The sequence below is a fragment of the Bufo gargarizans genome, chromosome 1 (genome assembly GCF_014858855.1).
Source record: "Bufo gargarizans isolate SCDJY-AF-19 chromosome 1, ASM1485885v1, whole genome shotgun sequence".
NCBI lineage: Eukaryota > Metazoa > Chordata > Amphibia > Anura > Bufonidae > Bufo > Bufo gargarizans.
In genome coordinates this window covers 394,907,411-394,923,410 of record NC_058080.1, presented here as the reverse complement: position 1 = coordinate 394,923,410, position 16,000 = coordinate 394,907,411, and the positions used below count along the sequence as shown (strand labels likewise).

Here is a 16,000-nt window from a genome sequence, read left to right as displayed (position 1 = left end):
GTATTCCGTGAGGGGCATATTGAGTCCATGAAAGATTGAAATTTTTGTCCTAAGTTAGCGGAAAGTGAGACTTTGTGAGAAAAAAACAAAAAAAATCAATATCCGCTAACTTATGCAAAAAAAAAAAATTTCTAGGAACTCGCCAGGCCCCTCATTGAATACCTTGGGGTGTCTTCTTTCCAAAGTGGGGTCACATGTGGGGTATTTATACTGCCCTGGCTTTTTAGGGGCCCGAAAGTGTGAGAAGAAGTCTGGGATCCAAATGTCTAAAAATGCCCTCCTAAAAGGAATTTGGGCCCCTTTGCGCATCTAGGCTGCAAAAAAGTGTCACACATGTGGTATCGCCGTACTCAGGAGAAGTTGGGCAATGTGTTTTGGGGTGTCATTTTACATATACCCATGCTGGGTGAGAAAAATATCTTGGTCAAATGCCAACTTTGTATAAAAAAATTGGAAAAGTTGTCTTTTGCCAAGATATTTCTCTCACCCAGCATGGGTATATGTAAAATGACACCCCAAAACACATTCCCCAACTTCTCCTGAGTACGGCGATACCAGATGTGTGACACTTTTTTGCAGCCAAGGTGGGCAAAGGGGCACATATTCCAAAGTGCACCTTTCGGATTTCACCGGTCATTTTTTACACATTTCGATTGCAAAGTTCTTCTCACACATTTGGGCCCCTAAATTGCCAGGGCAGTATAACTACCCCACAAGTGACCCCATTTTGGAAAGAAGACACCCCAAGGTATTCCGTGAGGGGCATGGCGAGTTCCTAGAATTTTTTATTTTTTGTCACAAGTTAGTGGAATATGAGACTTTGTAAGAAAAAAATAAAAATAAAAAATCATCATCATTTTCCGCTAACTTGTGACAAAAAATAAAAAGTTCTATGAACTCACTATGCCCATCAGCGAATACCTTAGGGTGTCTACTTTCCGAAATGGGGTCATTTGTGGGGTTTTTCTACTGTCTGGGCATTGTAGAACCTCAGGAATCATGACAGGTGCTCAGAAAGTCAGAGCTGCTTCAAAAAGCGGAAATTCACATTTTTGTACCATAGTTTGTAAACGCTATAACTTTTACCCAAACCATTTTTTTTTTTGCCCAAACATTTTTTTTTTTATCAAAGACATGTAGAACTATAAATTTAGCGAAAAATTTATATATGGATGTCGTTTTTTTTTGCAAAATTTTACAGCTGAAAGTGAAAAATGTCATTTTTTTGCAAAAAAATCGTTACATTTCGATTAATAACAAAAAAAGTAAAAATTTCAGCAGCAATGAAATACCACCAAATGAAAGCTCTATTAGTGAGAAGAAAAGGAGGTAAAATTCATTTGGGTGGTAAGTTGCATGACCGAGCGATAAACGGTGAAAGTAGTGTAGTGCCGAAGTGTAAAAAGTGCTCTGGTCATGAAGGGGGTTTCAGCTAGCGGGGTTGAAGTGGTTAAAGGTGAATCTGATTGGGTGCTATGCACAACTAAACCAGTTCTACTTTACACCGGTTTGATAAATCTCCCCCAATGTCTGCACCAAAATGACCTGAGATTTATCTATTTAACCAGCTCAGCTCCCCTAGCTTAAACCCCCTTAATGACCAGACTACTTTTTACAATTCTGCACTACACTACTTTCACGGTTTTTTGCTTGGTCATATAACTTACCACCCAAATGAATTTTACCTCCTTTTCTTCTCACTAATAGAGCTTTCATTTGGTGGTATTTCATTGCTGCTGACATTTTTACTTTTTTTTATATTAATTGACCGAATTTTTTGCAAAAAAACGAAATTTTTCACTTTCTGTTGTAAAATTTTTCAATTAAAACTACATTTCTATATAAATTTTTCTCTAAATTTATTGTTCTACATGTCTTTGATAAAAATAAATGCAATAGGTGTATATTTATTGGTTTGGGTAAAAGTTATAGTGTTTACAAACTATGGTGCAAAAATGTGACTTTACGCACTTTGACTTTCTGAGCACCTGTCATGTTTCCTGAGGTTCTACAATGCCCAGACAGTAGAAACACCCCACAAATGACCCCATTTCAGAAAGTAGACACCCTAAGGTATTCGCTGATGGGCATAGTGAGTTCATGGAAGTTTTAATTTTTTGTCACAAGTTAGCGGAAAATTATTATATTTTTTTTTTTCTTACAAAGTCTCATATTCCACTAACTTGTGACAAAAAATAAAATTTTACATGAACTCGCCATACCCCTCACGGAATACCTTGGTGTGTCTTCTTTCCAAAATGGGGTCACTTGTGGGGTATTTATACCTCCCTGGCATTTTAGGGGACCTAAAGTGTGAGAAGTAGTTTGGAATCCAAATGCGTAAAAAAATGCCCTGTGAAATCCTAAAGGTGCTCTTTAGAATTTGGGCCCCTTTGCGCACCTAGGCTGCAAAAAAGTGTCACACATGTGGTATCGCCGTACTCAGAAGAAGTTGGGCAATGTGTTTTGGGGTGTATTTTTACATATAGCCATGGGTAAGATAAATATCTCTCTAAGAGACAACTTTTCCCATTTTTTTATACAAAGTTGTCATTTGACAGAGCTATTTCTCTCACCCAGCATGGGTATATGTAAAAATACACTTTTTTGCAGCCAAGATGCGCAAAGGGGCCCAAATTCCAATGAGTACCTTTTAGGAGGGCATTTGGATTCCAGACTTCTTCTCACGCTTTAGGGCCCCTAAAATGGCAGGGCAGTATAAATACTCCACATGTGACCCCATTTTGGAAAGAAGACACCCCAAGGTATTCCGTGAGGGGCATGGCCGGTTCCTAGAATATTTTTTTTTTGGCACAAGTTAGCGGTATATGATTTTGTAAGAGAAAAAATAAAAAAAAATAATAAAAAATAATAATTTTCCGCTAACTTGTGCCAAAAAAAAATATAATATTCTAGGAACTCACCATGCCCCTCACGGAATACCTTGGGGTGTCTTTTTTCCAAAATGGGGTCACTTATGGGGTATTTATACTGCCCTGGCATTTTAGGGGCTCTAAAGCGTGAGAAGAAGTCTGGAATATAAATGTCTAAAAGTCAGAATGTCACAAGTTAGTGGAATATGAGACTTTGTAAGACAAAAAAATAAATAAATGTTTTCGCTAACTTGTGGCAAAAAAAATAAAAAATCTATGAACTCGCCATGCCCCTCAAAAGTGATCTTTATAGCGCCGCAGCGATTTTACGGTGTTTTTGCAGTGATCAGAAAAAAACAAGATCAGGCTTGATCGGGCGAACACTGCGTTTTTTGTAGAGCCTATAGAACATGTCCTATTCTTGTCCGAAAAGGCATTTTCTATATAGTTCTGGCAATGTGCAAATGCGGAAAGCACATTGCCGGTGTCCGTGTTTTGCAGAACCGCGGTGTCCGTGTTTTGCGGATCCGCAAAACACATACGGACGTCTGAATGGAGCCTGGGGGGGGGGGGAAATGATCGCCGCTGGCAGGCTGTAGATCAAATAGTTTACCATCGGATCCCTGTGTGCGCGCGTTCACAGGAAATCACGCCTCTCGCCGGCGCGTCAAAGAGGAATAACCCGGCCGCCCGCAGGACGCAATCCTGCGTTAGGCGGTTGGGTAGTGGTTAAAATGAAGCCAATCCTCAACCACTTTAGCACATCTGCAATACCCAGTCCCCATAGCTCTGTGTGCTTTTATTGTGTAAAAACATCGATTTTATACATATGCAAATTAACCTGAGATGAGTCCTGTCCCTGACTCATCTCATGTACAGGACTCATCTCAGGTTAATTTGCATATGTATCAAATCGTTTTTTTTTTACACAATAAAAGCACACAGAGCTATGGGGACTGGATATTGCGGATGTGCTAGCGGCCAGCTAGCAGCCCATGTCCTCAGCTTTGTACACAAAATCCTGGTGACAGGTTCCCTTTTATAAAAATGAAAAGATTCACTAGTTGAAAAGGGGATTGTACTGGTGGCCATGTCAGAAAACAGTGCTCTACCTCTCAACAGGGCTTAATGGAAAAAGTAGATGAAACTAAAGCCCTAATGCAATTAAAAAGGAAAAAAACGCAACTTACCCGTAGTCATCGATTAGATGTGATCCGATAACCACTACACTAAGTTCAAAGTTATCAGATTCAGCTTTGATCCCAAACATAATAGGACCCAGCTTGGAGTAGTCGGCTCTGTTGCAGGTTGCCACGCATACTCGAAGTTTTCTTTGGTTTGTGTTCTTCTCCATGACAACTTTCTGCCTTGATAGGTTTTCAAAGTAGAGTGCCTACAAAATACAGCAAAGAAATATATATATATATATATTTTTTTTTTTTACTTTTTGGTGGGCAGTATGTTTCAATCGGGGATTGGGATTAAAAGCCTTACTTGGTATTTTATTAGGTGTTTTGATTTGGTTTTCTCTATCAAAAATGGGGATTTGGAACCAAATCAAGTCGTAATATAGTAACCTTGATAACTTGCTCACATATCACCACTAAATCAGTCTTAGTAACCAGTTTTCTCTGCCCTTTAGGACTCATGCACATGACCGTAGTTTTGGTTTGCATCCAATCCATTTTTTTGCGGATTGGATGTGGACCTATTCATATCAATGGGGCCACAAAAGATGTGGACCGCCACCGTGCAGCCCTGCAAAGAAAAAAAAAAAAAATGTCCTATTAGGACTAAAATAGGCATTTGAAACATACTGCAGGATCTGTGGAAGGGAAAATGCGGAATGGCCAGGGCCGTTATCTGTGATTTGTGGAGTGCAAAAATGGATACAGTCGTGTGCAAGAGGCAGATCTTGCAGATCTTTTGTCCAGAAAAGATCTTTTTTTGAACTAAAGATCTTTTGTCCGACTAGAAGACGAAAATATTAAACATGTCCAAGCCTTTTTCAGATTATAATGGCCCATCATCGTTCAGCTAAAATGACCGTTCATTGTTAAATTTCACCCGACAAACATTCGTTTTTGGTTGAAATTGTCTGTTTTTTATCACCTTTAGTCTAATGTGTATGACCACCTTTAGTCCTGTTGGGATACCAATACAAAAATACAGGTTTGCATGACAATCAACTATGCGTCTTCTAATGTTCTTCTCATAAAAGAACAATTTGGGTATGAATTTTGCCATGGGAAATCAGCACTTTTCACATTGCGATTGGCATTGAAAATGCCTCAGATCTAAATCCAACTGATCTCCAGCCCCTGCCCACAAACACATATATAAGATATCGACAGTATCCCCATAAGGGTCCATTCACACGTCCGTTGTTTCTTTCCTGATCTGTTCAGTTTTTTGCGGAACAGATCTGGACCAGTTCTGTACCCATTCATTTTCAATGGGTCCTGAAAAAAAAAAAAAAAAAAAAAAATCGGACAGCACAATGTCAGATTTTTTTTCAGGACCCACTGAAAATGAATGGGTACAGATCTGGTCCAGATCTGTTCCGCAAAAAACGGAACAGATCAGGAAAGAAACAACAGACGTGTGAATGGACCCTTACAGTGACATCTACAGCACCCCGCCTCCTTAACAGTGAACTCCACAGCCCCTCACCCCTTAACACTGACCACCCCAGTGCCCCGCCTCCTTAAAATGGGATCTCCACAGCAGGCTATCCCCTTAACTTTGACCTTCACAGCAGCCTGCCCATTTAAGAGGGAGTTTCACAGCACCCCACTCCCTTGACATTGACCTCCACAGGAGCCCGCCTCTTTAACAGTGACCCATACAGCACCCTGCCCCTTAATGCTGACCTCCATAGGGGACCGTTCCCCTTATCTGTGACCTCCACTGTTTCCTGCTCCCTTGACAGAGACCTCCACAGCACCCGTCCCTTTAACAGGGACTGCCACAGTACCCCTTTACCTTAACAGTAACCTCCACAGTACCACACTCCCTTAACAGTGACCTCACAGTACCCTACTGACTTAACAGTGACTTCCACAGCAGCTGCCCCTTTAATAGTGGCCCCTGCCCCCTTAACAGTGACCTCCACAGTGCCCTGTCCCTTTAAGGCTAGGGCTACATGACAACATGTGTTGCGTGACATTTTGTAGTATCAATGTCGCACAACAATTTTTATAATGATAGGCTATGGTGTCGCACTGCGACATGCTACAACTGCGTCACGACAGTCGAAAAAAATCTATCCGAGATGGATGCATGTAGCAGCGTAGTTGTGCCCTATCTGTCGTGCGACTTATTGTCGTTCTGTAGCCCTAGCCTAAAGCTGACCTACAGCAGTGAAGAAAAATGGCTGGGTTGTTATGGAAACCTGGAGTAAAACTGTGTGTATGGCAGTTGGAATTTGAAGAGAAAGACTTGCAGGCTTGTATTGGCTAATTCTGGTCATTTTTTGGAAATACAGTCTGGTCCATAAATATTGGGACACCAACGCAATTCTAACATTTTTGGCTCTATACACCACAACAATGGATTTTAAATGAAACCAATAAGATGTGCTTTAACTGCAGACTATCAGCTTTAATTTGAGGGTATTTACATCCAAATGAGGTGAACGGTGTACAAATTACAACAGTTTGCATATGTGCATTCCACTTGTTACGGGACCAAAAGTAATGGGACAGAATAATAATCATAAGCCAGGCCTCTACTGCAACTGTCTTCAGTTCCTGCTTGTTCTTGGGGCACTTTCCCTTCAGTTTTGTCTTCAGCAAGTGAAATGCATGCTCAATCGGATTCAGGTCAGGTGATTGACTTGGCCATTGCCTAACATTCCACTTCTTTCCCTTAAATAACTCTTTGGTTGCTTTTGCAGTATGCTTTGGGTCATTGTCCATCTGCACTGTGAAGCGCCGTCCAATGAGTTCTGAAGCATATGGCTGAATATGAGCAGATAATATTGCCCGAAACACTTCAGAATTCATCCGGCTGCTTTTGTCAGCAGTCACATCATCAATAAATACAAGAGAACCAGTTCCATTGGCAGCCATACATGCCCACGCCATGACACTACCACCACCATGCTTCACTGATGAGGTGGTATGCTTAGGATCATGAGAAGTTCCTTTCCTTCTCCATACTCTTATCTTCCCATCACTCTGATACAAGTTGATCTTGGTCTCATCTGTCCATAGGATGTTGTTCCAGAACTGTGAAGGCTTTTTTAGATGTCGTTTGGCAAACTCTAATCTGGCCTTCCTGTTTTTGAGGCTCACCAATGGCTTACATCTTGTGGTGAACCCTCTGTATTCACTCTGGTGAAGTCTTCTCTTGATTGTTGACTTTGACACACATACACCTACCTCCTGGAGAGTGTTCTTGATCTGGCCAACTGTTGTAAAGGGTGTTTTCTTCACCAGGGAAAGAATTCTTCGGTCATCCACCACAGTTGTTTTCCACCACAGTTGTTTTCCATGTCTTTTGGTGTGGCTGAGCTCACCGATGCCTTCCCTCTATTTAAGAATGTTCCAAACTGTTGTTTTGGCCACGCTTAATGTTTTTGCCATCTCTCTGATGGGTTTGTTTTGTTTTTTTAGCCTAACGATGGCTTTCTTCACTGATAGTGACAGCTCTTTGGAACTTATCTTGAGAGTTGACAGCAACAGCTTCCAAATGCAAAATAGCACACTTGAAATGAACTCTGGACATTTTATCTGCTCATTGTAATAGGGATAATTAGGGAATAACACACACCTGGCCATGGAACAGCTGAGTAGCCAATTGTCCCATTACTTTTGGTCCCTTAACAAGTGGGAGGCACATATGCAAACTGTTGTAATTCCTTCACCGTTCACCTGATTTGGATGTAAATACCCTCAAATTAAAGCTGACAGTCTGCAGTTAAAGCACATCTTGTTCGTTTCATTTCAAATCCATTGTGGTGGTGCATAGAGCCAAAAAATTTAGAATTGTGTTGATGTCCCAATATTTATGGACCTGACTATCTCAGGAACGGTACATCCTAAAGAGCTGAGACCGGATCTAAAACTTCCCCGGACACCTGATGTACCTGTGTGCCAAATTTCGTGAAGATTGGTCCAGTCGTTTGGTCGCGCATAAAGAACAGACAGACGTCCAGAAACTTATATATACCTTAACAGTGACCCCCACAGTGCCCGCCCCTTCAACAGTGACCTCCACAGCGCCCTGCCCCTTCAATGCTAGGGCTACACGACGACATATGTCGCTTGACATTTTGTCTCAACAATTTTTAGAATTGAGCTGTGTATCTAATCCTATCCTGTGTGATACTGTCTGCTGAGCTGTGTATCTAATATCCTATTCTGTGTGATACTGCGTGCTGAGCTGTGTATCTAATCATGTCATGTGTGATATTGTCTGCTGTGTGTATCTAATCCTATCATGTGTGATACGGTCTGCTGTTTATCCTAGCCTAAAGCTGACCTACAGCAGTGAATAAAAATGGCGTGGTTGTTATGGAAACCTGGAGTAATGTGTATGTGAAGACTAAGAGCCTGCGAGCTTCAATTGGCTGATAAGGGACATGTGATTGGTGCATGGCAGTTGAGGGCTTGTATTGGCTAATCCAGGTAATTTTTTGGAAATATCTCTAGAACGGTACGTCCTAGAGAGCGGAGACCCGGTCTAAAATCTTCCTGGACATCTGATGTACCTACCTGCCAAATTTGGTGAAGATTAGTCCAGTCATTTGGTCGCGCATAAAGAACAGACAGAAACTCATTATATACATACACACACACACACACATACATACATACACAGATGAAAAACGGACAGCACTCCAGCTAAAAGTAGTGGTGTTTATTCACCCATATGGATGGCTGCCATCCACATGGGCGAATAAACACCACTACATTTACCTGGAGTGCTGTCCGTTTTTCATCTGTATTATATGGGGTAAGCAGCTACATCCCTGGACATAGCACCCACATTGCTTTTTCCGGTGCCGCCATTTGTTTCCACATATATATATATATATATATATATATATATATATATATACAGTACAGACCAAAAGTTTGGACACACCTTCTCATTCAAAGAGTTTTCTTTATTTTCATGACTATGAAAATTGTAGATTCACACTGAAGGCATCAAAACTATGAATTAACACATGTGGAATTATATACATAACAAAAAAGTGTGAAACAACTGAAAATATGTCATATTCTAGGTTCTTCAAAGTAGCCACCTTTTGCTTTGATTACTGCTTTGCACACTCTTGGCATTCTCTTGATGAGCTTCAAGAGGTAGTCACCTGAAATGGTCTTCCAACAGTCTTGAAGGAGTTCCCAGAGATGCTTAGCACTTGTTGGCCCTTTTGCCTTCACTCTGCGGTCCAGCTCACCCCAAACCATCTCGATTGGGTTCAGGCCTGGTGACTGTGGAGGCCAGGTCATCTGGCGCAGCACCCCATCACTCTCCTTCATGGTCAAATAGCCCTTACACAGCCTGGAGGTGTGTTTGGGGTCATTGTCCTGTTGAAAAATAAATGATGGTCCAACTAAACGCAAACCGGATGGAATAGCATGCCGCTGCAAGATGCTGTGGTAGCCATGCTGGTTCAGTATGCCTTCAATTTTGAATAAATCCCCCAACAGTGTCACCAGCAAAGCACCCCCACACCATCACACCTCTTCCTCCATGCTTCACGGTGGGAACCAGGCATGTAGAGTCCATCCGTTCACCTTTTCTGCGTCGCACAAAGACATGGTGGTTGGAACCAAGATCTCAAATTTGGACTCATCAGACCAAAGCACAGATTTCCACTGGTCTAATGTCCATTCCTTGTGTTCTTTAGCCCAAACAAGTCTCTTCTGCTTGTTGCCTGTCCTTAGCAGTGGTTTCCTAGCAGATATTCTACCATGAAGGCCTGATTCACACAGTCTCCTCCTAACAGTTGTTCTAGAGCTGTGTCTGCTGCTAGAACTCTGTGTGGCATTGACCTGGTCTCTAATCTGAGCTGCTGTTAACCTGCGATTTCTGAGGCTGGTGACTCGGATGAACTTATCCTCCGCAGCAGAGGTGACTCTTGGTCTTCCTTTCCTGGGGCGGTCCGCATGTGAGCCAGTTTCTTTGTAGCGCTTGATGGTTTTTGTGACTGCACTTGGGGACACTTTCAAAGTTTTCCCAATTTTTCAGACTGATTGACCTTCATTTCTTAAAGTAATGATGGCCACTCGTTTTTCTTTACTTAGCTGCTTTTTTCTTGCCATAATACAAATTCTAACAGTCTATTCAGTAGGAATATCAGCTGTGTATCCACCTGACTTCTCCACAACGCAACTGGTGGTCCCAACCCCATTTATAAGGCAATAAATCCCACTTATTAAACCTGACAGGGCACAACTGTGAAGTGAAAACCATTTCAGGTGACTACCTCTTGAAGCTCATCAAGAGAATGCCAAGAGTGTGCAAAGCAGTAATCAAAGCAAAAGGTGGCTACTTTGAAGAACCTAGAATATGACATATTTTCAGTTGTTTCACACTTTTTTGTTCTGTATATAATTCCACATGTGTTAATTCATAGTTTTGATGCCTTCAGTGTGAATCTACAATTTTCATAGTCATGGAAATAAAGAAAACTCTTTGAATGAGAAGGTGTGTCCAAACTTTTGGTATGTACTGTATATATATATATATTATATATACACACATATACCAGAAATAGGACAGCACTCCAAGACTTGAAAAAATGGTGTCTTTATTCACCCATGTGAAGCAGTAGCAACGTTTCAGCTCACAACTGAGCCTTTCTCAAGCAAAGAAATACAAGCTTGTGCCTATCTTAAAGGGAACCTGTCACCGGGATTTTGTGTATAGAGCTGAGGACATGGGTTGCAAGATCACCCCTAGCACATCCGCAATACCCAGTCCCCATAGCTCGGTGTGCTTTTATTGTGTCAAAAAATCGATTTGATACATATGCAAATTACCCTGAGATGAGTCCTGTGTGTGAGATGAGTCAGGGACAGGACTCATCTCAGGTTAATTTGCATATGTATCAAATCGATTTTTGTACACAATAAAAGCACACAGAGCTATGGGGACTGGGTATTGCGGACGTGCTAGCGGCCATCTAGCAACCCATGTCCTCAGCTCTATACACAAAATCCTGGTGACAGGTTCCCTTTAAATAGCACTCAGATAATCAAGTGACCAATGAACATACAGATCAAAAACATGTGACCATTTACCATGTGAAAACCATTTACCTAATTGAGTCATGTGAACAATTACATATGCAGAATATTCTGACATTTCTCTTTGCCTTTTTAGACACCATGCAGACTGATGCGGAGATAGCGAATATAGAAGTTTGAACATATGTGACAGTTCGCGGTGCTCTATGCATATAGAATTAACTGGATGGATTTTCCTGCGTTACTGTATCCACTTTGTGTCAAATCAATCTCTGCTACTAAGCGGTATATATGGGAGATCCCCATTAGACTATCTATGGACCGTAATGGTGAGATGGTTCGGGGTACACCACATTCACGTGGGGTGTCCCCCTTACCTGACCACAACTTTGGAGGGGTTGATCCATCCGGGAGGTTGGATCCCTCTCTGATTGGCCCGGATAGTTAGGTTGACACATTGGTAATATTGGTGCCCTTCCAGAAACAAAGATGACACTTCTAAGTCAATGTCGCATTATGCGCGTGCGTTAGCTCTCACATAGGAGTACAACGAAGCCGGGTCACTGGCGATGTAGTGGAGCTGAGCTGCGTGTGCATATTTGCGTTAGAGGTTTGTCTTTGACACTATGTGGTACCTGCAGTATTAGTTAAAAATGCTATCTTTGGCCAGTATTCACATGGACGCGCGATATTGTCGGACATAGTCAAACGCTCTTTTTTCCCCTCAGTCTCCGTGGTGGATGATTTTAATGATTTATATACTATTTATTAATTTCCCATCGATTAAATTCACTGTGTTTACGTATATACGCACTTTGATAAATGCACCATCAAATGTAAAGTGTTTGGATGTAACACAAATGTGCGCAATTTTATGTATCAAATGTCAGGATATTCTGCATATGTAATTGTTCACATGACTCAATTAGGTAAATGGTCTTCACATTAATTGGTCACATGTTTTTGATCTGTATGTTCATTGGTCACCTGATTATCTGAGTGCTATTTAAGGAAGGCACAAGCTTGTATTTCTTTGCTTGAGAAAGTCTCAGTTGTGAGCTGAAACGTCGCTACTGCTTCACATGGGTGAATAAAGACACTGTTTTTTCTTGGAGTGCTGTCCTATTTCTGGTATATATTAAGCGTGAAGCTCATTCCCTTGGACGTTGCACCTGAGCCAGTTTACTGGCGCCGCCGAAAAAATTATATAAGCCAATAGAAGCTCGCAGGTCCTTCAGTCTTGACATACACACAGTTTTACACCAGGTTCCCATAACCATTTTTCTTCACCGTTATAGGGGGACGGGTACTGTAGAGGTCACTTTTAAGGGGGTGGGGTGTTGTCGTGGTCCTTGTTAATGGGGTGGGGTGCTGTGGAGGTCACATTTTAAAGGGGCAGAGCGCTGTGGAGGATCACTGTTAAAAGGGTGGGTCACTGTTAAGGGGGTTTCACCACTGTGGAAGTTACTGTTAAGGGGGTGGGGTGCTGTGGAGGTCACTATTAATAGGTAGACCACTGTGGAGGGTCACTGTTAAGGGGGCAGGATGGGGTGCTGTGGAGGTCACATTTTAAGGGGATGTGGTTCTGTGGAGGTCACTGTGGATATCTTTTAACCACACACACAAATATTAAGGCTGGGTTCACACCTGAGCGTTTTACAGCGCGTTCAAACGCGCTGTTAAACGCTCAACACATGAAAACCAATGCTTCCCTATGGCCCTGGTTCACACTTGAGCGTTTTACAGCGCGTTTGAACGCGCTGAAAAACGCCCTACGCTCAAAAAAGTTCTTGAGCTTCTTTGGGGCGTTTTGTCGCGTGTTCCCGTACATAGACTTTCGGGAACACGCGACAATGGGCGTTCGCTTGTCTCTGTATGCACGATTGTAAATGCCGGTACAATCGCGCATACAGAGCGCTCCTTTCAGAACGCTCAGGTGTGAACCCAGCCTAATCGAAATAGTTGAAATAATACCCGTGCAAAGCCGGGTCATTCTGCTAGTAATCCGGTCACTGTATCTGGTGTACATGCCAGCTTTCAGCCAGACAAAAAAAATTCTACACGCAACATTTTTTGTTCAGCCAAAAGTCGCCATATATGCCGGAAAGCGGCTGAATTACTGGCCAGATCCCATTAAAGTGAATGGGGATCCAGTGGTGCACGGTAGTATTCGGCTATGCCAGATATGGTGAACTCCGGCAGCCTTTTCCTCCGCAGAGTTCACAGTGCAGATGTGAATCCAGCCATACTGAGGTCTTTTTCAAGTCTCATAGAAAGGAAACACTAAATAAACTATTCCGGATGACTCATTGGATTAAACCAAACATTTGACAAGAATGTGAGTATTTGTACTTCAGGATCCACACCCACTAACTGTTTATGTATGGTTCTGCCTTGGCACCGTGAATGTCACATTTTCCGTGTTGCTTAATATTTGACATTTTGATGATGCAACTTGGCAGCAGATGCGTGAGAAGGATAAAAGGATTCTAACGTATTGCTCATTCATTTTTGTAAAATAATAGAGCAGCCAGATGTGATTGACAGGAGAAGACTTGCCTCATTCTTCTCCAGGCCACTGTGACCTGGGTTGGGTTTCTTCTAATAGACAGGATGAGTTGACAGTGGAACAGAGTGCCAAGCTGTTTTTAGAGCTCCTTCCAATGGCGGCTCCCACATATATGAGCAACCTGCTCAACAACTCTTATAAGCTACGTCCACGCTAGCATTTAGAATTCCAATACTCTGTTCTGGTGAAAGGAACATATGCAGGTCCCAGTCACTAATGGGATCCACCGGGTTCCCGGTATGAATACCACCATTCTAAATGGCATCATGGATGTAGTCTTTATATTCCTATTTATGACCACCACAGACAATCTAAGATTCCAAACCAGGAGTTCCCCTGAGATAAGAAGCTAGAAATGTGCTTTCCACCTATAAATGATATCTCAAAGAACAGCAACTATGTTTAACCACTTCCAGACCAGGCCATAAACCCCCTTCCTGACCAGGCCTAATTTTGAAAATCTGACATGTCACTTTATGTGGTAATAACTTTGGAACGCTTTTACTTATCCAAGCCATTCTGAGATTGTTTTCTCGTGACACATTGTACTTAATTTTAATGATAAATTTGAGTCAATATGTTTTACCTTTATTTATAAAAAAAAAATCCAAAAGTTAAACGAAAATTTGAAAAAATTCACACTGAAAATGTGAAAAAATGCCTCATAAAATAATTTTAACATTCGCCATATGTAATTTTTTATTTTTTAGGACACTAGAAGGTTTAGAATTTTAGAAGCAATTTTTTTTAATTTGTAAGAACATTTCCAAAGTTAACTTTTTAACCCCTTCCCGACCGCAATCTGTATATATACGTGATAGCTGCACATACCCCGTGCAGCTACCACGTATATAAACGTTCTGGCAGCTCTTTAATCCAAGCGCTGCAAAACGCTTGGATTAAAGCTTCTGCCCCTGCACTGTATGCTGTCACGGACAGCATACAGTGCAGTAATGCCGGCAAGGGACCAATCAGAGTGGTCCCTTGCCGGCAATCGATCCAATTGGTTAGTCTGTGCAGACTAACCAATCGGATCGCGGCAGTGAAAAAATGCCGGTTTCAGGCTCTGATCTGCGCTCTGCAGATCAGAGCCTGAAAGCAGATAGTGTTCCTAATGCCCCCCGATCTGTGCCCCTCCAAGCCCTTGGTGCCGCTCTGTGCCCCCACCGATCTGTGTCCCTCTTCTGCGCTCATCTCCTTCCTGCCCCGATGCGGTCCGCCCCCTCCCCATACATTTATTTTCTAGCTGCCCCCTGCCCCAGCCTCCCTCAATATTGTAGGCAGTTACAGTACCCCCTGACCCCCCCCCCTTTCCAGCGCTGTCCCCTGCCCCCGATCGGTCCCCCTTCTGTGTGTGATGGCGGCGGCTCCATCCAGTCTATGAGCTGTGCGCTGCGATTGGCCAGCACTGCAGCAAGGGACACGCCTCCTACAAAAAAATCAGTCCAGTACAACAGACGGAGCTGAGACACCGGAGCCTATACCGGGCGAACGGAGCGGCGCCCAGGCATTCTAGTAAGTGCAGGGGGACCCCTGGGCGCCGCTCTGCCCACAGATAGAGTTAGTTTTTAGTTTGTATACTAGTGAAAGGTCCTCTTTAAGTAATAAATATTTTATTAGGTATGACTTTCTGTTTTAGAAGCACAGAAATTGAAATTTGGAAAATTGTAAATTTTTCCAAATTTTTGGTAAATTTGGGATTTTTTCATAAATAAAGGTGAAATATATTGACTCAAATTTATGACCATCATGAAGTAGAATGTGTCACGAGAAAACAATCTCAGAATGGCGTGGATAAGTAAAAGTGTTCCAAAGCTATTACCACGTAAAGTGACGCATGTCAGATTTGTAAATTTTGACCTGGACACTGGGGCATCAATGACCCTTGGTCATGAAAGGGTTAAGGACCAGTTCAGTTCTGAAGTCACTTTGTAGGGCTTACATAATAGAACCAACCCATAAATGACCCTATTTTAGAAATGACACCCCTCAAACTATTCAAAACTGATTTTAGAAATGTTAACCCTTTAGGTATTCCACCGAAATTGATGCAAAATATAGGGTGAAATTTTAAAATGTCACTTTTTTTGCAGATTTTCCATTTTAATAAATTTTTTCCTGGAATACATCAAGGGTTAACAACAAAACAAACCTCAATATCTATTACCTTAATTCTGCAGTTTGCAGAAACACCCCGTATGTGGTTGTATACCGCTGTATGGGCACATGACAGGGCACAGAAGGCAAAGAGCGCCATATGGTGTTTGGAGGGCAGATTTTGCTGGAATGGTGTTTGGGCACCATGTTGCATTTGAAGAGACCCTGAAGTATCCCCACAGTGAAAACCCCCA

General features: G+C 42.1%; 1 protein-coding gene across 1 annotated transcript in view; it reads right to left on the bottom strand.

Annotated features, from left to right (window-relative positions):
- GNE (glucosamine (UDP-N-acetyl)-2-epimerase/N-acetylmannosamine kinase) overlaps window positions 1-16,000 on the bottom strand; it is an 85,332-nt gene that overhangs the window by 15,591 nt on the left and 53,741 nt on the right. Inside the window, 1 exon segment of the mRNA XM_044285776.1 lies at window positions 4,064-4,266. Within this exon segment, the coding sequence (XP_044141711.1) occupies window positions 4,064-4,266 (203 nt within the window).